The 17389-nt window shown below is 29.8% G+C and overlaps 1 protein-coding gene across 4 annotated transcripts in view; it reads right to left on the bottom strand.

The window, feature by feature from the left end:
* The window catches only part of LOC107448596 (gem-associated protein 2), a 32451-nt gene extending 15385 nt beyond the window's left edge, over positions 1-17066 (bottom strand). For 3 of the 4 annotated variants that reach the window (XM_087155825.1, XM_087155823.1, XM_087155824.1), the window contains exons 1-2: positions 16021-17066; positions 11264-11359 (exon numbers count right to left, since the gene is read on the bottom strand). In XM_087155825.1, the coding sequence (XP_087011951.1) occupies positions 16124-16879 (756 nt within the window). In that variant the 5' untranslated portion in view covers positions 16880-17066 and the 3' untranslated portion in view covers positions 11264-11359; positions 16021-16123. Of the gene's footprint in view, positions 1-11263; positions 11360-13351; positions 13412-16020 lie in introns of those variants that run through there. The other variant, XR_015430780.1, reaches the window with a different exon arrangement.
* Positions 17067-17389: the final 323 nt, after the last annotated feature.

Below are 17389 nucleotides of genomic sequence, written 5' to 3'. Positions count from 1 at the left end.
GAGATCAGAAGAAGAAATCCAAGGAGTATCCAAGGAGTCCAAAATTTTAAAAACTGTGTAAAATATAGTTTTTTTTTAAAATTGGGACTCTAAGGCTATTTCTTAACTCACAGTGACCTGTCGAAAAATGATCGAATATTTTGCTTATTTATTTAGGATTTACTCCTAAAAGGCATGTAGGATTAACAGTTTTGCTTTGGAGTAGGTACAAGGTAGGGTCTTATCCCCCCTCATTAGAAACGGCTTTTCTCATTTCTATGGCAGCTAACGCAGTTTTGTAAAAAGAAAACAATTTATTTAAGTTGCAGACAACTTTTAAACTATAAAAATAAACTTATCAAATAAAAATCAACTCACAAGACGGTTGCACAACCCGGGTTTTTCCATGTTTTATTGGGGTTTTTTTCTTCTTCCAAAAGAGTGAAGGGATAAATACCTCATTTTAAAAAAAGTTTATTTTACTATTAATAATTAAGTTTAATTTTATGAATTGACTTAACATATAGGTAATTAATAATTAATACAAATAAATTGGTGCAAAAGTCTAAAAAAAGTTTCTTCCGACATCATGATACAAAATGTTATATGTACTCGCATACATCACACATTTGAAACTTAATTTAACACAAGATTACTTTTTATTTATATTCTTACTAATCAAAACCCACTTTAGGGTGGATTTTATCCAGTAAAAGCTGCCTGTGTTTAACTGGGTAGGTGGGTTTTTTGCACCCCTGTGCACAACTATTTTAAAGACTAAGTTTATGGAAAGGATAAAACTATTAACAAAGGCAAAAACAACACTTAACAAATTATACATCACTCTACTAAGAGCAGAACACAACTTCCAGGAAGTCACAAAACAGGAGAAAAAACAGTGGCATCCATTTGTAAACAGTTCGGACAGTGAAATATTTTACAACAGGGATGAGTTTCTCTAAAGCCGAATGCCTAAATTGTACAATGTAAATAAAATAAAAAAGGGAAAGGAAATTTTAAAATCCATGCAAATTTCAGATCTATCAGTAGGTCCGTAAAATTACGGATAATTCATAAACATTGCCAAATACGTATAATGGAAATTTTTGTACTCGCATTTTCACTGTGTACATTATAGAGTTTTGGAGATGGAGAAACATTTAACATCAGGGTTCATACAGAGATCAGAAGAAGAAATCCAAGGAGTATCTAAGGAGTCCAAAATTTTAAGGAACTTTAAGGAAAATTTAAAAACTTTGTGTAAAAGATAGTCTTTTTTAAAAATTAAAAAGCAGTTACTATAAGGAATTTGCAAAAATGTATATTTTGAATTTAATTTCTATCCCTTTTGAAATAAATTTTGACTTATTCAAACTTTGTCAAGAAAAATAAATTAAGTTATCACTTTGACAATTAAATACATTTTCCAATTTTAAATATTTTAATAAATCTTGTCAAAGTACAGATGTTAAGGATTGGCATAAAAACCTACCAATTTTATATTTTTAAATTTGAATACATAAGAAAATCTAAGGCATTTTATACGAAAAAAAAATCATTAATTAAGTTTGTAACATGTAAAATTATTTGCTGTTATTTTTCTTCTTCTAACTCTTGCAATTCAATTTTTATTCTTTTAAAAGTTTTCTTAAACTGCTAAATTTTGACAACTAAGTCATATCCAGTGGTGCAAGTGGCTAAACATGGCTTTGGAGCAACAAAAAAAGCAATTTTGGAGCAGCAAAACAAAGATTTGGAGCATATGTAATAAAAAGAATTAAAACAAGAATTTAATAACAAGAATTTTCAATTTTGTTCATTAATAACATGTCTTATTTTTTTCATTTTTATGAAGGTCCCTGCATTAAAAAATTAAGTTTCTATTTGGTATCTTCCAATGCTGTTAAATATTCTGCTATCCTCGACTTTTCCTCAGATAAGAGAATCTGTTCGCTTTCTATAATCGACATTATCTTTATTATTTAACCCATCTTTAATATTTTTTCAGCTGTGGCTAAGAGATTCTGAGAAGCCTTCAATTTTTTTTTTTGCAAATCAATTTCAGCAGCTTTCAATCTGCTTTCCTCAGTTTCAGGGTTTTCCCATTCTTTTTTCTCAACCTCTAATTGAGCAGAATAATTTTTAAATGCTGCCCGAGCCACTTTAATCATATCTTTGTCAACTGTAAAGTTATTTAAACCCCCTATTTTGTTGATATGTGACACAACTTGTCTCAAACCATTAATACGATGTGAATTTAAACTTGCCCTATTGTCAAGTAGCTTTTTGTTCACACTAAAACTTCTTTCAACATCGGCATTCCAATGTGGTATGCACAAAAGAGATTTAAAAAGCTTCGCTAAAAGAGGATATTCGATATTTCTCAAATTTTCTTTCTTCACAAAATAGTTTTTCCAAAACATATCAATTGGTGCATATTCATTTCAGTCAGAAGAATAGCCTTCTGGTTTTCTATGTAACCTCGTCCATTCATCTAGTAACAAAGATGCCTTAATAGAAGTGTCTTCCATTCTCATTACAGGATGCAACACTTTAAGATGGAACAGTAACCTATTTTCAAGAGGCAATGCTTTTAATAACTTTTTTGCACATGCCATAGACCTGGCACCTAAATACATAGATTTTTTTTCTAAAGAAGATATAAGGATGTCATCACATTTGTGGTATCTAGTTCAACATCTATTAAATTTGAATTTTGCCAAATATCTGCGTTTTCTACATCCAATGATTTTAAGTCCTTTCCTGACAAACTAAGAAAATCAGAACTCTTTAAAAAACGCCCTAACAATGCCTTAAATAGAGACACCATTTCATCATACAGCAAGTGAATCAATGATGTTTCAGTTTGGAAAAGACCTAAAAATTAATTTAATATAGCCAAATTATTCTTTTCTTTTTTTAAAAAAAAGAGCTTTTGGCAAAAGCAATTTAAGTAAATTCAATATTGCATGGCTCATACTATTTTTTAAATTAATAATTACTTTATTTAATTCTGTAAAAGGTAATTCAAGACTCTAATTAATTTAACTATTATTTAAGGTTATCGAGTGTATTTTTCTTTAAAATTTTAATAAATGTTATTGGTAATAGACACTAGGGTATTGGTAATAGACACACTATATTCAACAAAACATTAACAAGATTAATATTGATCATACTGAATTCATAAAAATATGTAAAGAATTTAACAAATTAAGAAAACTTTAATAAATTTTTATTAAAATTGTTTACCTAGTACAGTATTTCATTAATGAAATGATTAAAAAAAATTAAATAATTTTTAAATGCAAATTCAATGAGTATTGAAGCTAAAAAAATTTGTCAGAAGTAAATTATTATATTGTCCCTACACTCATAATATTTGACAAATCTGTGATAATTAAAATTTTTTATATCAATTGTTTTAAATCAAAGATCATTTTTAAATCATTAAAAGATTAATTAAAGTATTTGACAAATCTGAAAAACATAAGATTTTTTGCTGCATTTAAAATATTGAAAGCCCTTCTCTTCATGCTTGCCTCTAAATATTATTAAGTTCTTTCCTTGAACAAATTAAGAGCATCGAAAATTTTAAAAGTAATAATACAATAATAAAATGCAATAAGTAAAAAACAGAAAAATAATATTTTTAAAAAAATCAATTGAGTAAAATCAATGTTCAGTTTAAATACAATATGCAATTAGTGGATGGTCCCTCAGATAAAAAAATTATGTTTAAGAAACTCAATTAATTTTTCTCTTTATTAAATTAAATGAATAAAGGGGAGATGGAAATTTTGAGGTTATGAAGCTTTGTGATTCTTGACTGCTCTGAGGATCAACATGAAAATATGTACTTAGTGAATGGTCCCTCAAATTAATTCAAAGATCATGGTACTAATCTATAAATAGAATAGCACAAGAAGGCCATTAGCTTGCCATTGACAAAGTTGATAGCACTTCAATAACTATAAATTAACATGAGAAATAAAATTTTCTCTTGCCATTAAAATTTGGCAATGTGTAATTGGTCCCCGAAAATTCGAGAGAAGTTTCAGTTCCATTTCAGAGAGTGGAAAATGAAGCTTGAAATTGAGAATATCTTGCAAAATAAATCAGAGTTGCACATGAAAGTGCAAGAATCCTTCCCACTGAATCCAGAGCAACCCACATGGCAGTAGCTTGGTTGCCGCAAAATTGTGACTTCACGAAACCCAGGGAAAAATATCCTTTTTGGAGCAATTTAAGCCAACTACTTCAATTTGGAGCATGTAGGAGCAGGTTTCCACAATTGGCGCGGTTCGGCGCAGCACTTGCACTACTGCATATAATTTAGTTTCCCAGCTTGGACAGCAAATTCATCAGCAGACTAAGTAAGTTCATCTATGCAAAGCAATAATCTAAGGAGTTTCTAAGGACTAATTTGGAAATCTAAGTAGTTCCAAGTACTCCTTGGAGACTTTTTTATTTCCAAGGAGTTTCTAAGGAGTATAAGGAGTCTGTACGCACCCTGATTAAATGATGAACATAAAAGATGCAACCAGATGCACCCTGATTAAATGATGAAAATGATGAACTAATCGAGAAAAAAAATCTATTTATAATTAAGTGTTTGGTATTAAGCATTCTGGTTTATAATGCTTTCATTATTTTAAAGATAATTTAGTATTAACAAAATATTTGTGCTTTATTGATGTTTAGAACCAAAACCAAAAAAAAATCATTAACTCAGTTGACTGAATCCAAATTATCTGAAATTCTCAAAATGACAATGGCAATCAAGAATTGTAACTAGTATTTTTGAATTCATGATTTGAAAATAAAATAAACTTGAGGATGATGACTGCTATGCATTCTTTTTGGAAAAATAAATCACATGTTACAATCCAGTTTTCAATTTAGATTTTCCTGATTTCCTTGGTTGTCATCAGAATAAAATAAAGAAATTGTTTACAAGTTATTTATTTACCTCTCATTTAACGATATTTTTTGAACTGTTTTATGAAGATTACATACTCAAGGCTTTTATTACATCAAAAAGTAAGTTATACATTAAAAAGCAATCGTGTAATATTATCTTTATACATATTTTACAATAAAGATATTTAGTCACTGTCTTATATTTATATATCCTTTTTAAAAAGTTATATTTACTCTCAATTAAATTTTATGTGAACTGCATTTACTCAATGTATGCAATTAAAATAATAAACACATAATCACTATTTAAAATTCCAAGGCAGTATTAAGATTAAACGTATCATACTATTGCTAAAATTAACCTGTAACTCCTTGGCTAAAAACATTTAATGAGTTTTTATAGTAAGCCAATAATGAAATGAGAAGTTCAAAAAAAATTTTTATGAAGTTACACTGGTAACCCTGCAAAATGATTTAAATTTTATCCTAATAGAATCGAAAACAAAACCTGTGATACCAATTCTGTATTAACATTTAGTTAAAAGTCAATTTTACACAGAAACTAAGCAATGATACCAACTGCTATTTTGAAATTGAATATTGGAGTAAAGTAAAACATATTAAAGAAACTCTTATAAACTTTATTTATACTAAATGAAATGAATGAATGAATATTTGGTGTAGTCCAAAGGCAATAATGAGTTAATTGTCACCGGTCCACAATTTGTTAATACAATAAAATATTTTTGATCTATTATATTAATAATTTTTAGTTTAAACGTAATAGTCTGAAGAAATAAAATTATTAAGATCTCAGAAAACTTTATTTTTCTTTAACCTAAAATTTTTAAATGCTAGCAATTTATTTGTAAGATACGATTGAAAAAAAAATTTAATAAAAATCACAAAATAAAAATGACATTATTTCTCTCTCGCTGCAAGTCTAGTTTCATACCAGAACCTTTTCTTTTTAAACACTGCCTCATCACCATTGAAAATGGAAGGGGTAGCAAATAATTAACCCAGTTTACTTGGTGACTTTAATTAAAGATGGTTCCTAATACAAAGTGAAGGAACTTTTGAATCTCTGAAAAAATATCCTAGTCATCAGAGATTTTAATCCCTAATTTGCTTTTGCTAACTTTTATAATGATTTGTTAGAATTAGGAAAGCATTTTTGTTCTTTCTTAGCTTGCACAAGGTACCATTTACAGTACAGTAGCAAATTAATTATTTGAATTTACTTAGATACGTAATTAAATTTCAAGCATTTTTGTTGATAATTGACAAATTTAAAGAAGCAGTATGATTTGTTTTACAGCATTTAAAAGTAATTTGTCAAAAAATTATTTTTATAAGTAATAGCTAAAGGGAGATTTTCCTTAATTTATTTATTTATTTTAAAAATGACAGCTGAATAAAATGTGTCCACGACCATTATGAACAAATGGTCAAGCCATAAGTAAATGACAAAATAACCCAAATTAAGAATAAAAAAACACATTCTATAAAAAAATATAAACTAAATGAAATGATTTAAATGATTTCTGGTTGAAAAATAATTTACAGATATTGTTGAAATACTGTGTACTATCAGATATGTGTGAGCATCAATTTTTTATTGAATGGCAAGTTTTGAATTTACCTACCTAAATATAGTAAAAATATTAACTAAACAAAAAACATATATTTAAATGATTTCTGGTTGAAAAATAATTTACAGATATTGTTGAAATACTGCGTACTATCACATTTGTGTGTGCATCAATTTTTCATTGAATAACACTTTTTGAATTTATTTACCTTAAAAACCTATTATCCAGAAAATACTTTATGTTTAACTGAATAATTAAAAAATAATTGAATATACTTTCGATTTTTTTCTTCTTTTCAGAAAGAATGTAAATACAGCCATCGGTTCCAGTCAAATCTATGCAATTAAGTCGGGTTATTCGATTAAAAGGGGAGTACAATATTCAATCTTAAATTCTATATTTTTGCAAAATTTTACTTTTTAATGGTATTTAATGCATAGTATAGCGTTTTGATTAAATAAACTCAATTTTATGATGAATAAACAATTATAATTAAAACTACTACCTTATATAGTACCATAGATAACTTATGAAGTACCATGAAATATAAATGTCATTTAAAGTTACATAAAAAGAAATCAATGTTAGTGAAAAGTAAAATATAGGTACTATAATATTATTTGATCCCTTCTTAAAAAATCCATAATTGAAGACTGTTTTTATACCTGTTTAATTCGTCAATTTATCAAAATTAGATTTTCTCTTTCAAAATCTACTATAACTTTCATGACTTGCGTATTCGTTTCAAATATATTCAGAATTTCTGTTTTTTGCTTTTACTTATTAATTTTTTCTAATTCTCAAAACTTGGGAAATTCCAAATTAAAGCACTATTTTACAGTAGTTAGAGATTCTTTGTATCCAAAATTCTTTGCTTATTTCTTTTAATTCCTTTTCATACATTACTTGAAACCATTATTCACTGAATTAAGCAATGATTATTCCACTTAAGAGAAAGACATATTGTACATACTCTAATGTGTTAAGATTTTCAAACTTTTTTTTTTCAAAGCTCATAGCGCACCTGGAGGGGACCACAAGTCTTGACCACAAAACATTTTGTACCTCTTTTTTCTTTTACATTCTAAATGATTCAATGTATAACAAGCTGCAAGATTTGATTAATTTTTCAACTTTACCCTCTAACGCCTCTTTAGATCAACTAATGAACAGGAAGTGTTATTGAAATGATCACCTTTCCTTATCCTAACTGAAAAACGGAAATTCCATTTTAGATGGTGAAACATTTCTCAAAAATAAAAAAATTTTCTTTCTTTTCAGTACCTCTATTTTATGCAATTAGGAGGGGATGAAAAAAAAACAAATATCTGTTTAAACGGGGAATTTAACATTAGATTCACATAAAATGATTTGGTTTCATTAAATTGTATTTGTATAAGCGGGTTATTCTATTATCCAATATGCGATTAAGTGGGAACAGCTGTATGTCCTAAAATTCTTCGTAGGTGAAACTATTTAGCGACTCATAGACAACATCCTTCCTAGTAAGCCATTTCAATGAAATTGTAACATCGATTTTTTTTTTTGGTATACATTTTTATTGATGTGTTTTGTTTAACAAGTGAATAGTAAAAATATAGCATTCCAGCAACAGTCTGTTATGAAACAAGCTCATTGAAGTTAATCTCCACTGTTTTGTGAGCAATTGCATGATTGTGAAAATGTGATCCGTAATACACACAGGCCAACTTTACTTCCTAGACAAGCAAGAACACATGGATTTAAAACTGGGAGGGCTTCTAGCCACCACTGGGTATCAAACCCCGGTTCTTCACTATGACACTTCAGTGTATAATCACCGAGCTATAGCATTTATATGTTTTTATTCATTATGGGATCAATATGATTTCTCAGAAAATTAAGCATTTTTTAGCATAATCACACATGCTTTCCACCTTTAGGTTATATAACATTTCATTCTTAATTTTCAATCAACTTTTTTAATAAAAATACTTACAATCAGAAATTGTCCAAAATGTGCAATATTGTATTTATAGATACCAAATAGGACTGGGCTATAAATCGATGTATCGAAACATATCGATTTAACACATATATCGGCAAGACGATACAGCGACTTTCATTCAAAGCGATGCATCAGAAATCTGATTTAAGCCGTCGAGTCAAGACAACGAGCGCAAAACGATATAGCGATATAAGACACGCAATGATATAAGATAACGATATAGGACTCTTCTCTTACATTCCGATGTCGACTCGCGCTGTGGAAAACGATGTTCGTTTCGTTATGTTGAAATGGCCTTGATTGGTGAGCAGTAGAATCAGAGTTTTGAGAACACATATCGTTATATTGCATGTTCCTTTTCGCACCTCTTAGCTTTTTTTTCTTTGTCGCGACTTTTCTTGTAGATTATTTTCAGTGGGACTAACTTCGTGATTGCTGATGTTACCTTGTTCTGAAGGCAATCTATTATTGAAAAGAATATATAAAGAAGAGTTTCTTCATTAATTAGATAAGTCTTTTTTTAAAAAAACTTCTTTTTATTTTTAAATGTGAAAATTATCGGCAATCTAATTTAGGCGCCCATAAAGAATTGAATTTGTTAGGTTATTTTTTTTACTTTCTTTTAATTTATTAAAAACTTTTTGGATGTAACTTCTAATAATTTAATGAGTTTTTATTACTGATTTTAAATTTATAAATCTTGTTGTTTTTATTTTTAGAAATAAAGTTAAAACAAAATATATTTTTGTCATTTGGATTTGGACATAAGTCAATCAACTTTGTTTATTTCAAAAAAATTTGAAAGGTTTGCGTATTTTATTCATTTTTTAAAATCATTTAGTACTTTGTTTTATTAGAGAGTATAACAATTTTTTTAAAAAAATATTCTTTTCATATTATTTGTTAATTAGATAAATATATTATCGAATATCACAATTTTTTAATTTTTAAGAAATTAAATCTTACTTTGATTTTCGTTCATAATTTGGTCATTATTTAATTTAATTTAATTATTTATCTGAAATGATAAGGTCCCGCAGTGGACTGATCGTCAAGACACGGTTCCCTGCAGATCACCGAGGTCAAGCATCACTGACTGCGGTCAGTGCGCGGGTGAGTGACTACTTGGATCAGGGTGTGCGGTATTGGTCCTCGTTAAACTGTTCTACCGTAAAGTGCTCGACTTCGCATGCCGGTCGTCGAGCTACCGAAGCGGGAGTGCCATCCCATCTGCAGAGGATCAAAATTGTGTTGGCATGTCTTCGGATCATCCTCAGGGATGTTTCCCAGACCGTCGCCAATAGCCCATTGTGCAGTTCTAGTGTGACGTAAATGAACTATAATAATAGTAATGATAATAATTTTTTTTTTTTTAATGGCGGGCACTTGGAGCTATTGTCCATTGGCCACAGAAAGTGCCAGAACTGCTAATTCACTTTTCGTTACCCAGTGGGCACCTGTGGCGAAGCCACGGCGGTGGAACAGCGTCGCCCACGTCACACTACCACAACCCGTTTATAGGGCGGGTCACATTCACACACAAAGGAGAAAGGACATAGAACACAGATAGAGGGAAGGAAACATCCATGCCTTGCCCGGGATTCGAACCCAGAACCTTTCTGATGCAAGGACAGTTCCCTGCCCCCTACACAGACTGGTCGGCGAAATGATAATAATAAAAAATAGTGTTTTAAAAGCGTTTTTTTTTCTAAAATTTATTTAGCACTTTGTTTTAAACATACAAATAATTTTTAACGTTTCATTTAGAAATTGAACATTACGATCGAACTTAATAATTATTTATGCATAATAGTACAAGAAAATATTAATTTGTAAAAAATGCTTCAAAAAAAGTTTTTAACACTTTGTTTTATGCGTATTATGAATTTCTAAGCAAAAATTTCAATAAATATTTTAAGTAAGATTTGTACATTGTAGTCAATTTATTTAATATCTTTCTTAAGCAAAACATATATATCTTCAAATTTATAAATTGATTTAAATCAATATGAGTATGAAGTTTTGATAGAAATCTGACTTTCTGTGCCTTACAAGTAAATGAAATTCAAAAATACAATATCGCGATGCAAAACTGACGATGCATCACGATATATAATTTCTAATACCGCCCAGTCCTAATACCAAATTATGTATAAATAAATAAAAAAATTGCCATAAAGCAACAAAATAATCAGAATTTTTTGCAACAAACATAGCAATTTGAAGAATATTCGAAGAGGTAAACTGTTAGTTTAAAAAAACAACAACTCTGTTCTTCACTTCAATAACATTTAAAAAAAAATAAAATTTAAGAAATTTCAGTTATTTAAGTATTATTTTATTAGCAAAATTATTTAGAAACATGTTAAAAAATTGTTAAAGTGATTTGTTAAAGAAAAAATTTTTGAAATAAAAAAAGAGATAGAGTAGTAGAACTTTATTTACGTCAGCTATTATCGACGGTCTGGGAAACATCCCTGAGGATTATCCAAAGACATGCCATCACAATTGTAGTCCTCTGCAGGTTGTTGGACTATCCACTTTGTTAGTCTAATAGCCTATGAGCTCTGACAATTCAACCAATTTTTAATTGCAGAACAAGGTCCCAAATTTAGTTTAGCTAATAGGAATAGAGGAGTATGTTTGAAGGAGATAATAAAAAAAGGAGATAAAAAAAAAACAGGTGAAGGGGTTTGAGAGGAAGGAGCTCCAGTATACAAAAAATTAAAAGAGAATTTCCTAATATTGGGAAATGTTGGGATACAAGAAAGATCATTACCTAAAAACATTTAATGATTTTTATTTCCTAGACCACCCTCTGGATCATTTTCTGGACTTGCCTTCTGCATACAGGACTTTCCACTGTGTTCATCTTCTAAATAAATTGGATAAGAATTTATTAAGAATAATTCAAGAAGGGTATGGTCTACGACTTCAAATATATTTGTCAGTAGTGATTATTTAATTATAAAAAATTTGATAATATAATTTAAATTGAAATGCATATTGGAAACATTGCTGGGTTCTTTTATTTATAAAGTGGACATTCAACTTACTTAAACTTTAAACACCTGGGCGGCAAAGTGAGAAAAGAAGAATATGAATACTTACTGTTTGGTTAATGAATTCCTAAAATTAAATTAGGTAAAATGTTGAATTCAATCCCACCAAAATCCAAATTGACTGAACTAAATTTAATTGATTTTTTATACCCAGAGTGAAATCCCAGAAAAAATTATACCCAGAGTAACCAGAATTAGTTGGGGTACTTACCTAATGATATCAATTCCAAGATGATGCATAGTAACCTAAATTTTTTTTTTCTATAACACAATAATCTGCTGAGAACAAGTTGAAAACTGAAAAAGCCTAGACTAATTTGCAGAAGTTCAAGAGAGGAAAAGTAATGCAGATTTTAACAGCAGTCAAAAACATTATACAAATGTCTCAAACTCTGTTGTTTTTATAGACATTACATTAGTATTACAAGTGAATTCGCAATCATTGAATATTTAAATCTTAAAACAAATTTCATCAAATCCTGGACAACTACGAATAAAATTTTAGTCTACTTAGCTAATTTTTCATTTACTAAGATATCGCCTATCTGGATCAGATGTGCTTAGTCTCAATGATATATGTATAACTACACCAAGAAATTGAGCTTGATATTTTGAACTCATGTGGACCACTTCTCTCCCAGACCTCAAGAGGTAAAGATTAATGTATCAGAATATGCGCCAAAACGACCACCAAGATGTGGCAATAACTGGGCAGTGATGTGCGAGAAATTAAACACAAAGCATCACAAGGAATAAACTTGTAGCCCCCTCAAAGCCACTATACATTTTTTAAAAATTCCTTCCACATACATTATTTACTTATGATCAAAATGAGCATACTATTACTAATCAGGATATTCTTATATATATATATACAGTCGGACCTCGATAATTTGACACTCGCTTAATTCGTCACTCCGGTTATTTCGACACTATTTTTCAAGTCCTGATTGATTTGCATTGAATTCAGTGTTAACAAACTCCGTTTAATACGTCATGGGGAAATTATGAACTCCGGATAAAATGACACTTTAAGGAATGTTTTCACTGGGAAATTGCTTTTCTCCAGTCAACTTTTGCGGAAATTTCCACTTGGCTAATTTTGCCATTCGCACTAGGCAACTGGTTCTTGGAATTCGGATACTGGAAGCGTTTTTCCCCAGCCCTTTTGTCTCACCCCTCCTTCCATAACCTCTTGCAGAAAGAGTTGCAATAATGCTCCTTATCTCTGACCTTACAAGGGGGTAACGGAATTCGGACAAGTATGTAAACCATACTGTTTGTCTTTCTACTGATGCTATGTTTTAATTGAATTGTTTTAATGCAAATTCTTCCAAGTTTTTTTTATTTTAAGAAATTGAAATTTTGCTGCTTTATGTAATAATTGTTAATTTATTGGTATTTTCCCAATTTTATGAAAAACAACACAACTCCGGTTTATTCGTCACTCCGCTTAATTCGTCAATTTTTCAGAGGTCCCGAGAGTGTCAAATTAACGAGGTTTGACTGTATATATATATAAATCTACAGCTCATTTCATTTTTATTGCTTATTTCATCTAAGTTAAGAAGTACACCTTTTGATCATAAGCAAAACCACAGAGAAACAGGAGTGAGATCTCAAGAACTAAACAATAATGAATTGGAAACCTAAGACAACAGATAGAGTCTTTTCCAAGTCCAACATAAGTAATAGTGAGAGGTTAGTATTAGCACAAGAACTAGAAAGTCTAATTTGGTACCCTGGCGATTTCAGTTGGTGAGAACAGGTGCCAATATGGAAATATTTTTATCAGAACTACTTACCTCTATCTTCTGCTGTGAATGGTTTTGTGACTGAAATTTTTCTTTTCCAATTTACAAAAGGCATCAGCAATAATTAGCTACAAATTGATCCAAAATTAAACTTTATCAATAAAAATCTTTTAAGCCTGAAATCTTTTAAATAATGGCAGAGTAGATTGTAAATATAAAGGTAAATATTAATATTTAAGTGAGGAAAACTTATCAATAATAACTTCTTAAGGTCTTGACAGTAGCGGCAAAATCTGTATAGTCAAGTTTCCCTCCGTGACTTATATATTTTTTTATGACTAATAATTGCTTTAAATCAAAAAATCTCAATAAAATGTCAAGAGGATCAAATATAAAGACAACAAAAAATTCGTCTAGGGGAAAGTCGGGTAAGGATATAATATGGCATGAATAAGAACTAATATTTACTGCAAATTTTCTTGCAATTATAATAAAGTTTATACGACTTAAAAGAGTTGGTTAACTTGGTTTCACTAAAAGTATTCATAATTAGGTTTACATACAAATAATTCCTTGCATAGTTTAGCTCATATTACCTCACTGAGCAATGAAAAGACATGATTATATCAATAACTTCAATTGAAAAGAAAAATCAATCTCAAACTTCATTTTATTTGGATAAATTAATTATAAATATTTCCACATCGGTACCTAATTATGCTAACTATAATTGCCAAACCTCCAAAAGGATTTTAAATTCAAATTTTTTTTTTTAAAAATGGGTGGAGATTTGCCTGAAGATAGCTTCTCATTAGTCCTCTCCTGTGACATTTCCTTTTTTTCCAAGTTATTTGTGGGGCTACTGTCCAGAAGCCGTTGTAGATATCAATATAAAAAGTTTTGCACTTACATTTTGAATGGCTATAAATGCTTATCACTTAACATTTAAAAGATATATTAATAACATGTTGTTGACTTAATTTCTATTCAAAAAAACAGACCTGCTAATGAAGTTTTGAAAAAAAAAACTGAAATTTATGTGGTTGCATAAATGTTCAGAAACATGTTTTCTAAAATATAAATAAAATATTTATTGGCCTCCTAAAGTTTAGCGACAGCTCTGGCAATCTATAGTAAAGAAATTTGACATTCAATGATTAGAAATTGTGAGAGTAGAATGACTGCAAAATATAAAACAAATAATGGCTTGTAATATTAAGATGTCAAGATGAATGTCATTTAGAAAGATGCATATCTTATGTAGGTTAATGTTTACTTACTTCTCGTGACTTTAAGAGTGAAGTATTTCCTTGGTACAAAATAATTGTTTTTCATTTGATTATGGATTCTTTTTTAGAATAATTTCTGAATAAGAATAATTCTTAATCAGCATTTACTAGAGATATTATGTATCAATTCAGGCCAACAACAATTTTCAAAGGCCTTAAAAGGTTTTTAAATTTCTAAAATTGATTTAAAAATTGTATGTAGATGTTTGCCTAAAGGTGGGTATGAGTTATAGCTTTCTAATTGGTTCTTTTCTGTGATGTTATTTTTTGATTATTAATTCTTACTTTCTCATAACTTGTCCAAACTTGGCAATTATTTTGATGCAGGAACTGATATGGAAATCTTCTACCTTTTCTGTATTGATCATTTGACCAATTTATATAAACTTAAGTAAAAAAAACTGTGAGTAATAACTGTGAGACTAAAAGAAAAAAAAACATCACAAAAAGGAACCAATTTAATGGGTACAGCTTGTAGCCCAGCCGGGCAAGCTTCTACATATTTTTGCTCCAAATTTTGAACAAATAAAGAAATATTTCCTTTATGTTTGCTTTGTATCTATAAGATTTAAAAAAAAAATACAAATAACTTCAGTTTACAATTTCAAATTTTTTTTGATCCTACTCTAACTTTTAATTCAGAGTATTTTTAAATTAGAATAAATAAATAATAATGAAGGAAGCTAAAAAAAATATTTTGAGAGAGAAACAGATCTTTCAAATTTAAACAGAATTTTTCAGTAAGTCAACAACTTTTACTTTGTCATTTAGCAACGAAAAAAAAATCACTAAAAATAAATTTTTTTAAATGGAAAGGAAAAAAAAGCTCCATGCTCTTCAAGGAAAAACTAAATGCAGTACAGAACCAGTTATTCGGAAATCAGAAAACCGAAAAACCGGAGCGAAATTCGATAAATTTTCCCGCCATTTTTCTTAAAAAATTTTTTCTTCCTAATAAGATTTCAGGATTTTTCTTTCCTTTTTGAAAAATGTTAACTTACCATCATTGGAAGTATTACTTCATTGTTTTTTCTTCTTTTTAAGATTATTTCCAAATTTTTTTTTTTTAAGTTGAGTTTGACAATAAAAAAACGGCTTTTTGTAGCGATTCAGAAAACCGGAAAAATCAGTTATCCGGAATAGCGATGGTCCCGATCGTTCCGAATAATCGGTTCCCTACTGTACAATGTTTTTAAAATATTATACAAATTACGTCAAGATCACAAATATTTAGCAAAATTTTAAAACCTAAATCTTTGTCTATTTTAATAGAGAAAGAAAAGAAAAATGTTGAGAAACGTAAAATTTATTTGATGAAGGCAATAATGCAATGAAATATAAAACAATAATGCAACGAAATATAAAAATGAAAAGAAATGTCTCCTGCTAGTCAGGAACAGGTTTACTAAGGTGCATAATAAAAGCAAATACCCATTTTGCAATCAGCAATCAGCTCTTCCAATCCAATGGAGTATACAACTTAAAAGTATATTTTAAGAGTTTAATAATTTTGATCTGTCTCAGAAGAATCACTTTAATTACCAATGGCAAGTGACCTGAAACTTTGCAAGGTTGCAATGGCCTCACTGTCAAGTTTCAAATCAAATCGATTTTCCAACAATGCCATCAAAGTGCGAACTCTTACATATAGTTGACCTTCTAATTCCTGGACTCTGATCTTTAATTCATCATAATATTCCCTTAGAAATATCTCCTGTCTTTCGGAAAGCGGTTTATTCAGACAAGCAAGAAGGGCAAATAGCCATTTAGCAATCTGATTGTCCATTCCAATGGCCCTATACCAATTAAAAGTATATCTTATGAGTTTCTTTATTTCGACTTGCTTCAGATAAGCCATAATGCTTATCAATGGCATGTGAGCTTCAACATATGTCGGTGAAGCAAAACCATAAATTTCCATACATTTCTGTGATCCAAGACAAAAGAAGCAACTTTCTACTTCATTATTCATGGGAATAACAGCTGATTGCGGGAAAACAAACTTGAACAATTGTCGCTTCTCTTTCATGAGTTTGGTAACATATGCAAATTCGATTTCAGCATTCTTAAGCTGCGAACGAGGTATTTTCAGAACTTCTGCAAACAGATCCTTTTTATAAAAGCTGCTATACTTTAACTGTGCATTTTCAAGTTTAGATTTGTAAATGAACTCATGTCCATCAGCTGGAACAGTATCTAAACCAATGTGCCTTTTAGGAACTTTTATAAATAAATATCCTTTGTTGTAATACTTCAATTCGAGGTTATTCACTTCCTCGTCTTGTTCCATCTTCTTCCTTTAAGATCGCAGTTGTAGATTTCAAATTACTTTAGTTTTTTAAACTCTTTTTAATTAACTTCTATATCTTGTTACCATATGGCAGTTTGCGTAATTTTTGGCATTCAGGAAAGTTGTGCGCTTAAGTCTTGTGTGCTTAATTTAGGCTTATAAGCCTTTACCAAAGGAACATCTTCTTCTTGTTCATTTGCATCGCACTAGAGCTGCACAATGGGCTATTGGCGACGCTGTTCCACCGCCGTGGCTTCGCCACAGGTGCCCACTGGGTAACGAAAAGTGAATTAGCAGTTCTGGCACTTTCTGTGGCCAATGGACAATAGCTCCAAGTGCCCGCCATTAAAAAAAAAAAAATTATTATCATTACTATTATTATAGTTCATTTACGTCACACTAGAACTGCACAATGGGCTATTGGCGACGGTCTGGGAAACATCCCTGAGGATGATCCGAAGACATGCCATCAAAATTTTGATCCTCTGCAGAGGGGATGGCACCCCCGCT

The sequence above is a fragment of the Parasteatoda tepidariorum genome, chromosome 12 (genome assembly GCF_982258835.1).
Source record: "Parasteatoda tepidariorum strain Cologne lab strain chromosome 12, Ptep-v5.0, whole genome shotgun sequence".
NCBI lineage: Eukaryota > Metazoa > Arthropoda > Arachnida > Araneae > Theridiidae > Parasteatoda > Parasteatoda tepidariorum.
Note: the sequence above shows the minus strand (reverse complement) of the source record. Positions and strands in the feature narration are given on the sequence as shown.